The sequence below is a fragment of the Ursus maritimus genome, unplaced genomic scaffold (genome assembly GCF_017311325.1).
Source record: "Ursus maritimus isolate PB19 unplaced genomic scaffold, ASM1731132v1 scaffold_21, whole genome shotgun sequence".
Classification (NCBI taxonomy): domain Eukaryota; kingdom Metazoa; phylum Chordata; class Mammalia; order Carnivora; family Ursidae; genus Ursus; species Ursus maritimus.
Window position 1 is genome coordinate 45157296 of NW_024424564.1, and position 12960 is coordinate 45170255.

Genomic DNA, 12960 nt, shown 5'->3' on the forward strand with positions numbered 1-12960 from the left:
GTGCTTACACATGCTCACCCAGTTCCTCCAAAAACGAAGCGCACATGTTCCAAGAGGCCACAGAAACCCTCTGATTAGAAAAAGCACTAGTTTAGAGAACTCTTTCACTGATTTAAAAATATATATAATGAAAAGTCAAGTAGTTGGAAAGCCCTCACTAATAGCTGAGAAAGAAGAGAGCTGTCGCCTGTAATAGTGCCAGTTAATGAAAATTGAATGAGGGCTCCAAGGTTAAGAAGTATCATCTCCCAAGCAACAAAGAGAATCCAGAAGTAAGTCTTCTCTTTTATGCAAATTTTTAAAAAGTAAAGCAGTATTTCTAAAGAGTTAATAAGGCTAACAACAAAGGGATAAGAAGTGGAAGAGAAAATATTTCAAAGATTTCTCCCCCTTCCAAAAGAGGAGGGGTTTCTTGATTATCTCCAAACTCAGATCTGGTAAAAAATCACTTTGGAAAGATATATTCTTTGGAACTTCCCTTTCCTCTAGGTCACGTTGGCAGAACCTCCCTAATGCTTTCCCTCCTTCCAAACGGCACTGCAGGGCATTATATAACATTTAACGGAACAGTGTTCCTGCCCCTAAAATGATGCCTCTATCCAGATAGCTAGCTGACTCTCTCGCCCTCCGGTGGTGACTCGGAGAGGAAAAGAGAAGAGAGAATACAAAAAAAAGGGCAAACTCCTTAAAAGGAAACCACTGTCCAGTGATGAAATTTCCCTACAGAGCATAAAAGCCTGGAGTGACACCGATCCCCAGTCTGATCCTAAAGGACAGGCACGCTCACCCATGCAAATGAGTTCACTGATGAATCGCAGTCTCATCAGTCTCAACCTATGTGTAAAGAAAAAGGGTAAAAGGAACATATAGAGGGTGCCAACGAGAAAAAGCACGGCCGGGGGAACGATGGAAGAGTATTCACCTTTCCATTTGTCAGGAATGACTTGCTAAAATGCAGATTAGATATTGCCTGGCATAACCAAAGACAGGCAGAGAGAGAGAGAGAGATCTTCCATTTCCTACTCCCTCTCCTTCAAACGCCTTTTAATGCCCGTGTGATTGTCATTTATACATTCGGATTTGTTCTCCTCTCACAGAGGGCTCTACCTGCCTCTGCTACACCTGGATATTCCCATGGTTCCTTCTGAAAACGTTCTTTGCCAGTAACAAAGCCATGAAAATGAAGCCTATTTTTCTAGCCTTCATTTTTAATAAGCCATTTACAGCGAAGGCAGCAGAACGGTAATTCCATAGCCAATCCTGAGAAACCACAGTGAATCAGGAATCAGATTTCCCTAGAACACAAATTCTTCTGCAATTCTTAAAAGGAAGTCAATCCCTTTCCCCTCTTTTGGGCAGTCTGTAAGAATCTCTTCCTACCTCTGCAGTCTCTCTCCCTCCCTCTTCTCAGAACCAAGACAAAGAGGTAGACAAATCCCCACAGGGTCTTTCCTGAGCTACAGCTGCACAGTACAGGAAACAGGAATCTGCTATGGAGCTGAGGGAGGGGGAGAGAAAAAAGGATATGGATACATCTCTCTCACACACACACACACACACACACACACTCAGCAGACACAGACTAACACTTTTCAGTTGATAACAATAAATCTGGCCTTCTCTGAGAGGACAATCATTATTAAAACTCTGTTACTATGCCCGACCTCCAGGTCTTTATTTAGATCCCAGAAACCAGAAAAGAGGCGCGCCGAGGAAACACAAATCTTACCTGAGTGACCATTTTCTTTTCCTCCATAAACCAAACGGCACAGAGGATAAGCCCTTCAGGGCAGTCGTGCTGGGGCGCACCTCCACAGCTTCCCCCCCCCCGCCCCCCCAAAGCTAGCTATTTCGGGGCGGGCAACTGATCTCCCTTTATCCCGTTCCCCTTCCTTTTTCTTTCTAGCGTTTCTTCCTTTCTTTTCTCTTCCTCTCTGGCAGCCTCTCCCCCTCCTTCTCTCTCCAGCTCCCTCCCATATCTCAGGCAGATGGCTGAAGGAAGCCCCACCCCTGAATGCCTAAGGTAATTAATCAGAGTGGAGCCCCACCTCTTCCTCCTCCCCCCACCCCTCCCGGCAGGCTGACATCTCCCAACTCCAGAAACAGGCCTGCTGGAGAATGGCAGTTTGGTGTGTGCTTTGCGCACGCGCGCGTGTGCGTGTGCGTGTGTGTGTGTGTGTGTAGGAGGGAAGGAGGGGGAGAGGGAGAGGGAGGGGCAGGCGCCATGTGCAGGCATATTTTAAGGAATGAATATCTGCTATGGGGGCATTAATTACATAGCACTGGAAGCATTCACAGCAGTTCAGCATAGTTAATACAGATTTAAAGTATTCCACCCGTGAATATCTGATCATAAACAAGAAACGAAACAAAAATTATTTTTTAAAAAACATTTCCACTGATGTACAGTTTACAGATGTAGTGGATTTAATGAAAGAGGTGAAACGCTGCTGAATGACCACTTATAGGAGGGTTTTCAAGGAATGAGAATGGGCAAGAACCTGCCTGTCCTAAATCGGTCTAATGACTGCAAAGGATGAAAAGAGAGGAGGAAGGTAACCTAAGTGCTTATTTTTTCTACTGTAAAAAACCTGGGGATTCTGGAAAAGGTGTCTATAAACACGACTTCTTAAGATACTGAAGGTGTATACAAAAGTGCATACAGATTTGACTGCTGAAGGCTTCCAGTTTCATTATAAATTCTGGTTAACAGAAGCCGCCCTTTGTGTTCTCCCGGCCTTCTGGATTTCAGTCTCTCCTGAAAATCATCAACCCTTTCCTATATACACACTGGGCACCTGTGACATTACTGTAAACAGTAATTGTTACTACAAAGTGCTATAGATATAAAAGATTCGCGAGAACGTTTACTGAACGTAAGTGTTTCTTTAACATTCTCGTATTAAAATGACATAATGAAAAAAGCATAAAGGGGTGATTCAATCTAGAAGTCCTGGTCTAAGTCCTGATTCTGCCCTTTACAAATGATCTTGTTAAAGTCTTTAACTTCCAAATATAAATTCCATAATCTCCCTACTTTAAATTATTAAATTTTCAAATAAAATAATCTGTGTAGATGATGAGTTTATAGTTTTTATCATTTACCTCATAAAAGTAAAGATTTCCTATTTTTTTAGTATTTGAATAAATGAGATTTTATTCTAAAGGATTTTATTTATATTTGTTATATTTTTATTGTTACAATCTCTAACAGATTACCCAAAGGCAAAGAGATTAATTCTAAAATTAAGCTTCCTATTTTTAAGATAAACACTAAAGAAATCAAAATTTGAAATCACAAATAAAAAAAAAAGTAAAATAAAATCACAAATCACACTGAGAATACACCATGTTTTGCTATCTCTATGAGGATTTGTTTGGCGAAATGCATAACCAGCCTTTTTAAAGGTCCTGTATAATAATGTGGGCTGGCACATTGCCAATATAACATCATTGTGCTCCTACCCAAATTAATAATCATTTTAACAATTCTAAAAAGAACACAGAAACTACCGATCTGGAGAACCCGCAGAACTGGCACAACCATAGCTACTTACTGAACACCTACAGTAAGTCAGGCACTATTCTGGGCATTGTACAGATATCTGCACACTTTCAGTATACTCCACAATGCGTAAAGAAATATGTACCGAAGAAAGGGATCTTTAAACATTAGGGGAAAAAAATACCACTATGAGAAAAGGAATAGATCAGTACTAGGTTTGTTCTATTTAACATTTTTAAAAATGATCTGGAAGATAGGACATACTGTATTTTCTGAATTTGCAACTGAAAAGCCAATAAGGAGATAAAATACAGTCAAATTTTTAAAAAATACAGAGTAAGCATAAAAGAGGGAGGTGAGTTTCACTGGAAGCAAAGACAACTCAGTGTATTTCTCAAAAAATCTAAATCACATTTATAGGATAATTATTTATGTTTTCAGTTCTAATATAAGAAATAAACTTGAGAATCACTGTATACTATTCTCTGAATCCACTAGTCCATACAGTGGTAGGTGCAAAAAACCTTGAGCAAGACAGACTCCTCACTCCCCATTCCTCTCTCTCTCTCACACACACACACACACACACCCTACCGTTATGAAAGCCGTGGTTATCTTGTGTGACTGCAGCCTCCATAAAGACAGACAACAAGGCCCCCAATTTTTTATTTTTTTTTAAATAAAGAGGCAGATGAGGAATCCCTACATGCAAAAAGCCCAGGACTAGGGCCGGGACACAAGTTTCCTTTGGCCTGGTAGTCATGCCTCCTTTGCACATGCAGTACCAACATTTTACACTGCAAATAATAAGCTTACAAGAGTCATTACCACAAGAAAGAGTTAGTATGAGCTAATGTCAAAATAAATATTACAATGATTTTCATAAACTCACCGAATAACAGGATCATAATGAGCACTGGACAAACTCAAGGATATTCTGAAGTGTGTCCCTGACTTTCAAGGCTGGCATTATAGAGGACAATTTGCTCCCTGGTGCCCAAGAGAGAGAAGAGCAATTGAATAGCCTGGCTCTGACCCAGCAAAACAACTGGAGTCCCCGAGTGGCTGAATGTGCCCAGTAGTGCACCAAGGAGCAACTCATTCCAGGACATTTTCTGGGATGGAATGTCTGGGATCTTTCCAAGATCCTCCTTCTCACTCAACACCACACCAAACCAGAAGCAAGCCCTTTTGATTTTTGTGAAATCTGTCCTTTCTTTCCATCCCAATACCACAAACCCAGTTGTGACCATATTATTTTGCATCTAGCCTCCTACTTGTTCCTTTGCCTCCAGTCTACCACTCTTGCTATCCGAGCTGCTCATCACTGCTGGGGACCTCCTTCTAAGTGTAAATCCCACCATGTCATTTTCCTTATAAAATCCTCACCTATTCCCCACAGCCTAAAAGGGGCGGACAGTCCTAACTCTTAAGCAGGTGCCTACCACATAAACTAGCCTCACTATACCGGGTCAGAGTCCCTGCTTCCCCTCCTGCTGCCCACCGCTCTTCTCTGCTCCCAGCACCCTGAACCACGTTCCTCATCAATACCAGGTTTCTGTTCTTTCCTGTTTCATGTTGTTACTCCCTTGAACAGGGCCTTCTATCTGGCTAACTGGCAAAGTCACCCTTCAAAGCTCACTTCAGGGATCCCCTGCCCTAGAGCCTTTCCTGAGCCTATCTGCTCCCACATCTGGGTTAGGTGTCCCTTTTGTCTTAGTGCCTAGCCCATGGTTCATAACTGTTGGGGTTATTGTTTCTGCATAACTATGACTTGATGATGAGCAATCTGAGGGTAGGAATTCTGTGCTTCATACCATATCCCCAGTTCCTAGTTCAGTGCCGGAATACACAGTAGATGAAGAAATGTTTGCTGAAATCAAGCTCCAATGCCTTGATTTCCATCTCTATCCATTTATTTTACATATATGGCTACCTAAGAATGAAGAGCATCCATGTGGCTATCAAAACATTATAAAAGCGTTTTCTTCCAAAAGGAAACTTGGAAATATGTTCAAATTTATAAATTTACTTCAGTATCTTAGAACTTTGAGGCTGAAAGGAAGATGTACAGAAAGAGTGGGAGAAAGGCCTTATTTTCAACTTGATTAGGATGGTTCAGATTCTACACAAAATAATACTAATTTTTAAAAAAACACACAACTTCAGGTGCTCTTGCTCGTCACAATTTTACATTAGATGTGACTCAACTTCCGTACCTTCCACCCACGCACCAGCAATGCTATAAAAGCAGATCCAACAGTCCCTGGCTGGAAGGCAGGTTTTGCTCATACTTTCCCAGGCTGCCTCTGACACCCAAGTGAAAAGCAACATTAAAGGGACAGCATTTCCTGCAATAATAAAAACTTGTTAGTATAAAAGCTTTTCACAGCACGCCCCCACACAATAACCCTAAGTGTAAATAACAATTTACACCTATTAGATATTAAATACCTTCCCAGAAGCATCTGACACAATGCCACGTTAATATCCTTTGCCCCCACATTCCCTTTAGTATAAATAAAGCCAAATTATGGCTAACTCTATTATTTCGCTTCTTTTCTCTACTTTAGGCAGGGTTTAGTTTTATAGAAACCATTCTTGAAAAAAAAAAAAAGGTGAGAGCAGCATTTGAAAAGACTGCTTTAGACCTTATATGTTCATAAAACCCATAACCCTCACATTTATTTCTTGTCCCTGAAAATCAAACCTTTAGAACAAGACCCCAAATAACATACTCTGAGATACAGGTGAGACCAGAGAAATTAGAAATCAGTACTTCAGAAATTATCACATCTAGATTTGGGTAACATACCCTTATATCTTTAAAATACCCCAAAGTCTAGACAACTAGAGTCATACATACAATTGAAATTATGTGTACGCTCTCTGTATTCTGTGAGATTAAGGAAATATTAGATAAATATCAAAAGGGATGGGATGTAAACAAATTTATCCATCAGATTACAGAGACAATAATACCTGATGAACCGATGAAAACATCAGTGTGTCGTTTCTTCAACACTAAAATATGCTGTCTCCATTACTAAATAAATTATTGGAGACTCTCCTGCCTTCTTCACCTCCAAATCCCTGTGCGTGGCACAGCATCTGGCACACAGTAGGTACTCAAAAAAACCCCTCAAAATGAAAAATGGAAGAATACACATATCCCTCTACCTCAAGGTCGCCTTCCCACAAAGAAGTGGAGAGTCTATGGGCTAATTCAGTCCACAGCATTCTGCAGCCCTGAGCACACGCCAGGCAAATGGATCTTTCAGGCAGGCAACTTTCTTTCTCCCAATCTTCCAGATGCCTCATACCCTTAGGCTGTACTTGGCGGTCCTAAATTCTCAAATACAGACGCTTAGCTACACCCCCTATGATATAAGACCTCACTTCTTCCTCCAACTGCCTATTCACCTCGAAATGATCATCAGTGCCAATGTGTTCAGTGGGGGACAGGTTAAGTAAAACTGCCTCAGGAAAAACTGTGAGAACAGACAAACCCATAACTTGCAACAACAGTTACATTTTCCCCTCAATATTTTTTGTTGTGGCAAAACACACATCACATAAAACTTACTCTCTTAGCCGTTGTCAAGTACAGCTGACCCTTGAACAACACAGGGGTTAGGGGCCCTGACCCCCAAGGTGGTCAAAAATCCATGTATATTTTTTGACTCCCCCAAAACTTAACTACTAATAGCTTACTACTGACTGGAAGACTTACTGATAACATAAACAGTCATTGAACACATATTTTATAGGTAGTATGTATTATACACTGTATTCTTACCACAAGCTAGAGGGGAAAAAAACATTTTTCTTTTGTTTTTTAAAGATTTTATTTATTCGACAGAGATAGAGACAGCCAGCGAGAGAAGGAACACAAGCAGGGGGAGTGGGAGGGGAAGAAGCAGGCTCATCGCAGAAGAGCCTGATGTGGGGCTTGATCCCATAACGCCGGGATCACGCCCTGAGCCGAAGGCAGACGCTTAACCGCTGTGCCACCCAGGCGCCCCGGAAAAAAAACATTATTAAGAACATTGTAAGAGAGTACAATACTGTACTGTAAAAGCTCCACATAGAAGTGGACCCAAACAGTTCAAACCTGTGTTGTTCAAGGGTCAACTGAATACAGTTCAGTAATATCATATATATTCATAATGTGCTACCACTGCCACCATCCATCACCAGAACGCTCTTCATTTTTCAAAACTGAAACTCTGTACCCACCGAACAGTAACTCTCCATTCTCGTGGTCCTCAGGAGCCCCTGGCAACTACCACTCTACTTTCTCTATGAATTTGATGACCCTCGGTACCTCACAGAAGTGTCATCATATGGTATTTGTCTCTTTGTGACTGGCTTATTTCACTGAGTATTCAGTGAACACGGTTCATCCATGTTGTAGTTTCTGTCAGAATTTCCCTTTTTTTAAGACTGAGTAGGGGCGCCTGGGTGGCTCAGTAGGTTGAGCTTCCAACTCAGGATTTTGGTTCAGGTTACGATCTCAGGGTCATGAGATCGAGCCCCGTGTTGGCTCCCTGCTTGGCAGGGAGTCTCTTTGAGATTCTCTCTCTCCCTCTCCCCTCTGCCCTTCCCCTCCACTCATTCTCTCTCTCTCTCTCCAATAACTAAATAAGTCTTTAAGACGAGTAGTATTCCATTATGCATATATGCCATATTTCAGTTATCCTTTCATTCATCCACTGATGGACACTTGGATTGCTGCTTCCACCTTCTGGCTACTGTGAATAATGCTGCTGTGAACATGGGTGTACAAATGTCTCTTTGAGACCCAGCTTTCAATTATTTTCGGTGTATACCCAGAAGTGGAATTGCTGGGCCAGATGGTAGTTCTATTTTTAATTTTTTGAGGAGCCACCACACTGTTTTCCACAGCAGCTGCACCATTTTATATGCTCATCAACAGTGCACAAGGATTCCAATTTCACCACATCCTCATCAACACTTGTTTTCTGGGGTTTTTTTTGGTTTTTGGTTTTGACAGAAGACACCCTAACAAGTTATATTTTAACCATTCAGAGGCAGTAATGTTTAATTCAAAAGAATAATTTCAGGAATAGTTTCTCAATGAATAGATTTTTTTTCTGGGCAGGGAGACTATAGTCATTGTCCTTTAAATCATTTCTAGCAAGCCCCTATCTACTTACTCTGCTTGTATTTTAATCTGATTTGGTCCAGATTTAGTATAAAACAACCAGTTTCAATTGCACACTCTTAAGACATGCATGATTTTATTACAAACAAGAGCAATGAATGATCAAGTTCTGAAAATACTTCATTGCCTTACGTTGAGGAGAAATTTTAAAAAAGGGTGCAAAATCTTCAATTTTTAAAAAATACTGTTCAGCCATATCCTCCATAATTTCTAATGGCATAACACATTGGTACAGAACCGCATGTTATCTAGTGAGGAGCTTTAATCTACCAAAGTATAAGAATGTAACAGAAACTAGTAAGGAAATTTTGTAACCATAGCTGAGAATAAAAGTTTAGGTAGCAAGCAACCATCTATTACCTATTTATAAATGCACTGAAAGAAAACTATTACCCTAACTGAATTAATAAATAAGGTTGTAAAATACTTTTGGATCCTTCAATTCTAAATTGTTTTTTCAATCCCATTAATTTCCCTGATGCGGTGGAACGGAAAGTGTACTCTTAAATTTTAACATCCTATTACCTACATTTCTAAATTACCCTAATTTCAGATAGGATAAATCTACTAAATCGAGCAAGGCCAGGAAAAGTGTTTCAAATACTGAGCATGACATTTATCAATACTAAATATTAATGACCAAAAAGATTTGGGGTGGCAAATTCATTTTATTATAAATGAATAAAATTTTACTGCAAAAGACTTTAGCAAACATGTCATAATTTCTTTTTAAAAAAGATTCTACTTATTTATTTGAGAGAGTGACAGAGAGCATGAATGTGAGTGGGGGAAGGGGCAGAGGGAGAAAATATTCAAGCAGACTCCCACTGAGTGTGGAACCCAGGGTTTGCTCTCACACAGGGCTTGATCTCACAACCCATGAGATCAGGACCTGAGCCGAAACCAAGAGTCAGACACTAAACCTACTGAGCCACCCAGGCGCCCCTCGTGTCATAAATTCTTTAATCCACCCCACAACCTTTGCTTCGTTAGGCGGGTGGCCAATTTTCACCTCAAAATTTCTTTTACACGTCAAAATTTATATCTATCTATCTATCTATCTATCTATCTATCTATCTATCTGATACTTCAATCTTTGGAAACACTTTTGCTTTTCCAGTTTTTTTCTCAGACAATTTGACTTATATGACTGCTACGACATGTCCCTTACTTTGCTAGCTGGGGCTCAGAGAAAACTGTTCACAGATATTTCTCTTCAAAAGCAAATCAATATTTACTTTTTAAGAAGCTCTGCTTCTAATGTCGTCTCCTGACACTTCCAGCCTTAAACTGTTACGCAGACCCGTCTATTGTTTTATGCCAGTAGAGACTGAGTCCACAGGTAGTTAAGACCCACAAATATATCAAAATTTCATTATGGCAAATGTAATATACTCGTCATCTGAATAACTCAAAATAACGGAAACACGTATATATAATAGAATAGAAGTAAACCACATAGTATAAACCAATGTATTAGAACACAGTTGAAGAAACATAACCACATCCCCACAGCCCCTCCCATCTGACTTCAACAATGGTAGCAGAAGACCTGAATGAGAGCTGTGAGTTTACTCTGGAGAGCTTACCCAATAGGTCCAGGTCCAATTAAAAATAGCCTGGTTTAGACTTTGGGCCCAAAATACCTAATAGGATGTACTCGTTAGTTTGTCACTTCCTTTAACCCTATGCATTTCTGTCCAGCCTACAACTTAGGAGCTAACTATTAGAGAAATGGCCATTTGAAAGAAAAAAAAATAATAATTAAGTGCCATGAAAACACAAATAAACCAAAATAAACTGAGGAAACAACTAGGATCTGTAATTCAGAATTAACTGTATTAACTGTTCCTATTTTCCTATTCTAGGTTTTCAGCACAATCAATTAATATTTCAAAGAATCATGGCATATGAAGGATCACTTGGTCCAATCCCTTCATTTATATACAGGGATAGTGAAGTCAAATAAAATGAAGCCATTTGAGCATATCATGGAGGCGGTTAATACTACAGCTTGAATCAGAATCCAGGATTCTTCAACTTTACTCACTATACTGCTACTAATTTAAAGGCAAATAGATATCCAGAAATATATTTGACTTAAAATTTTCTGATTCTAGATTTCAATAAGTTCATAACTAAGGTACTGCTTATCTCATTGCGAAAGAGTCTAAAATATTAAGTGTGGAGAGAGTGCCCTCTACCGTACATTACCTTTCTGAAAAATTCAGCAATATTTGGAAACCGCCATCTGTGCTTCTCATCTACTCAGAATGAAGCCTCAAGTTTACTATAAGACGGTGACTTAGTTATGTTACATTTATAATGCCAAGCCCACTGTTTAACACACACACACAGGAATCTCTCTGAAGTGTCAGAACTTCTAGAGTTGAAAGCAACCTCTCCTGCCCAGCCCTCAATACTATAAAACTCAAGCCTCCTGCTACAGCAAATCAGCAAAATACTGAGAAATCTATGCCCTGAATGGTACCAGGTCAAAAGACAGGATGCTTATAAGCACTCATCCCACCACAAAACCTTCACATCAATCAAACAGCACCTTAAAAAAAAAAAAAAAAAGAATGCACAAAAACAAAATAAAACAAGAACAAAAAACCACACCAAGTTATAGCCCTTAGCTTACCTGGACAACAGGATATTGATAATCCATACAATATACACCATACATAGCAAAGGGGGAAAAAAATCTTCGTATGAAGACCGTACCAAAAGTGCCTACACTTTTGCCTTGCTTGCTCTGGCTGTCCTATCCAAAGGCACTAGGTACCAAAAAATCTTTGGCCGACTCCCAGTCTACGCAGATAGGTATGCTGGCTCAGATGATGAAGCCGGAGCTTGGTTCAGCCCAGGCTTCCACCCCAGTTAAGATTCCACACAACCCAGAAGAAATATTCAGGAAAAAAGCAAAAAGCTCCAACTGAGTTACTAGTTACAGACTAAAAACTATACTAGAGACCTGCTATTACTGTTGGTTTTAAACTGACAACTCCACCAGAAACTCAAGAGGCAGAGAATGACAGCCAGGGAAAAGAACACGGGCTCCTTAAAGTGCCAAACAAAAATGGTGGGAAGCACAAGGTATCCAGGATCCAAAATGATATATATGTTCCAGGCTTTAAGTGCGTCAGAGGCACACTCCCAATCCAGGACATGGAAAGGCAGATGGGACTGGTATTATTTCTCTATTCCTTCTTGGGCAGGATGGTGCGCACGCGCGTGCACCCCCCCCCCCCCTTCTAACTGTCTCCGGCAGAGACAGGTGCTAGGATTAACAGTATAAAACCCCTCTGTCGTGGAAAGGAATGGGAGAAAAAAGTCACGCTGCTACATGTAGTAAAGGGATCCCTTTCATGACAGTGTATGTTTGTGTATCATTTAACACCTCCTTCACTGTGCTTTAACAGAGGCTGGGACAGCTGGCAGGATCAGCACTAGAAAAGAGGAAGGTGGCCCCAACTCTGAGGCAACATGAGTCCACTGGAGACCTTCAGATATGCAAGACACTCTCTCAGCTGTTCTAGTCAAACATGTGAGGATTAACTCCGGCTGCCAGCAAAAAGGTGGGGGTGGAAAGGTCTTTTCAGAAAAGCCAGTTGCTTTTCCTCTTTTAGGAAGCTGCTATACTCACCCTACCATTATATACAAACACACATGTGCACACATATTTCTATAACAGATATTAAAAGCAGTAACAAACATGGACAGGTGTTAAGTCAGTCTGATAAAGCATGGCAGGTTAGCTTTCAAAGTCTAAACAGCACATCTAAAACCAGAGACCTGAAGTAATTCTTAGAAAACAGGACATACAGTGAGCAGAAAGTAAATGCTTAGTAAGATATACACTATTTGTAACTATTGCACCCAAGAAATCCCCTACTTGGGGCAAGCATGCAAAAGTTCGAAATGATAAATAATTCTAAATTAGTTTCAGGGGCTATGATCTCTCTAATCTTGGAGAGCCAGTAATATAACATGTTTCAGTAAGACTAAACCACCGGGATTAAATGCAACTGTGAGGCATCTGTGAGAGTTCATGTGCTACTGTGCCCCCCGCCCCCAGTGCAATTTTTCTCCTTTTATGGTCATTGCATTTTATTTTAGGATTGTTCAGAAGAAATTGTTTTTTAAGAGTCAAAATGGCAAGACAGTTCTCTTGGTTAAACATTTACCTCAGATCGGTTCTAAGAGATGAGGAGGACCATTATAAGGTACTAGATTATCTTTGGATTGCTGGTATACTGAGCCC

At 40.3% G+C, this 12960-nt stretch overlaps 1 protein-coding gene across 11 annotated transcripts in view; it reads right to left on the reverse strand.

Moving 5' to 3' along the window:
• Nucleotides 1-12960, reverse strand: part of RBFOX2 (RNA binding fox-1 homolog 2) — a 269160-nt gene that overhangs the window by 91594 nt on the left and 164606 nt on the right. The window contains exon 1 of one of the 11 annotated variants that reach the window (XM_008705613.2): nt 1730-1856. The exons of the other annotated variants lie outside the window; for them this stretch is intronic. Within the exon in view, the coding sequence (XP_008703835.1) occupies nt 1730-1756 (27 nt within the window). The 5' untranslated portion in view covers nt 1757-1856. Of the gene's footprint in view, nt 1-1729; nt 1857-12960 lie in introns of those variants that run through there. 11 annotated transcript variants of the gene reach the window in all.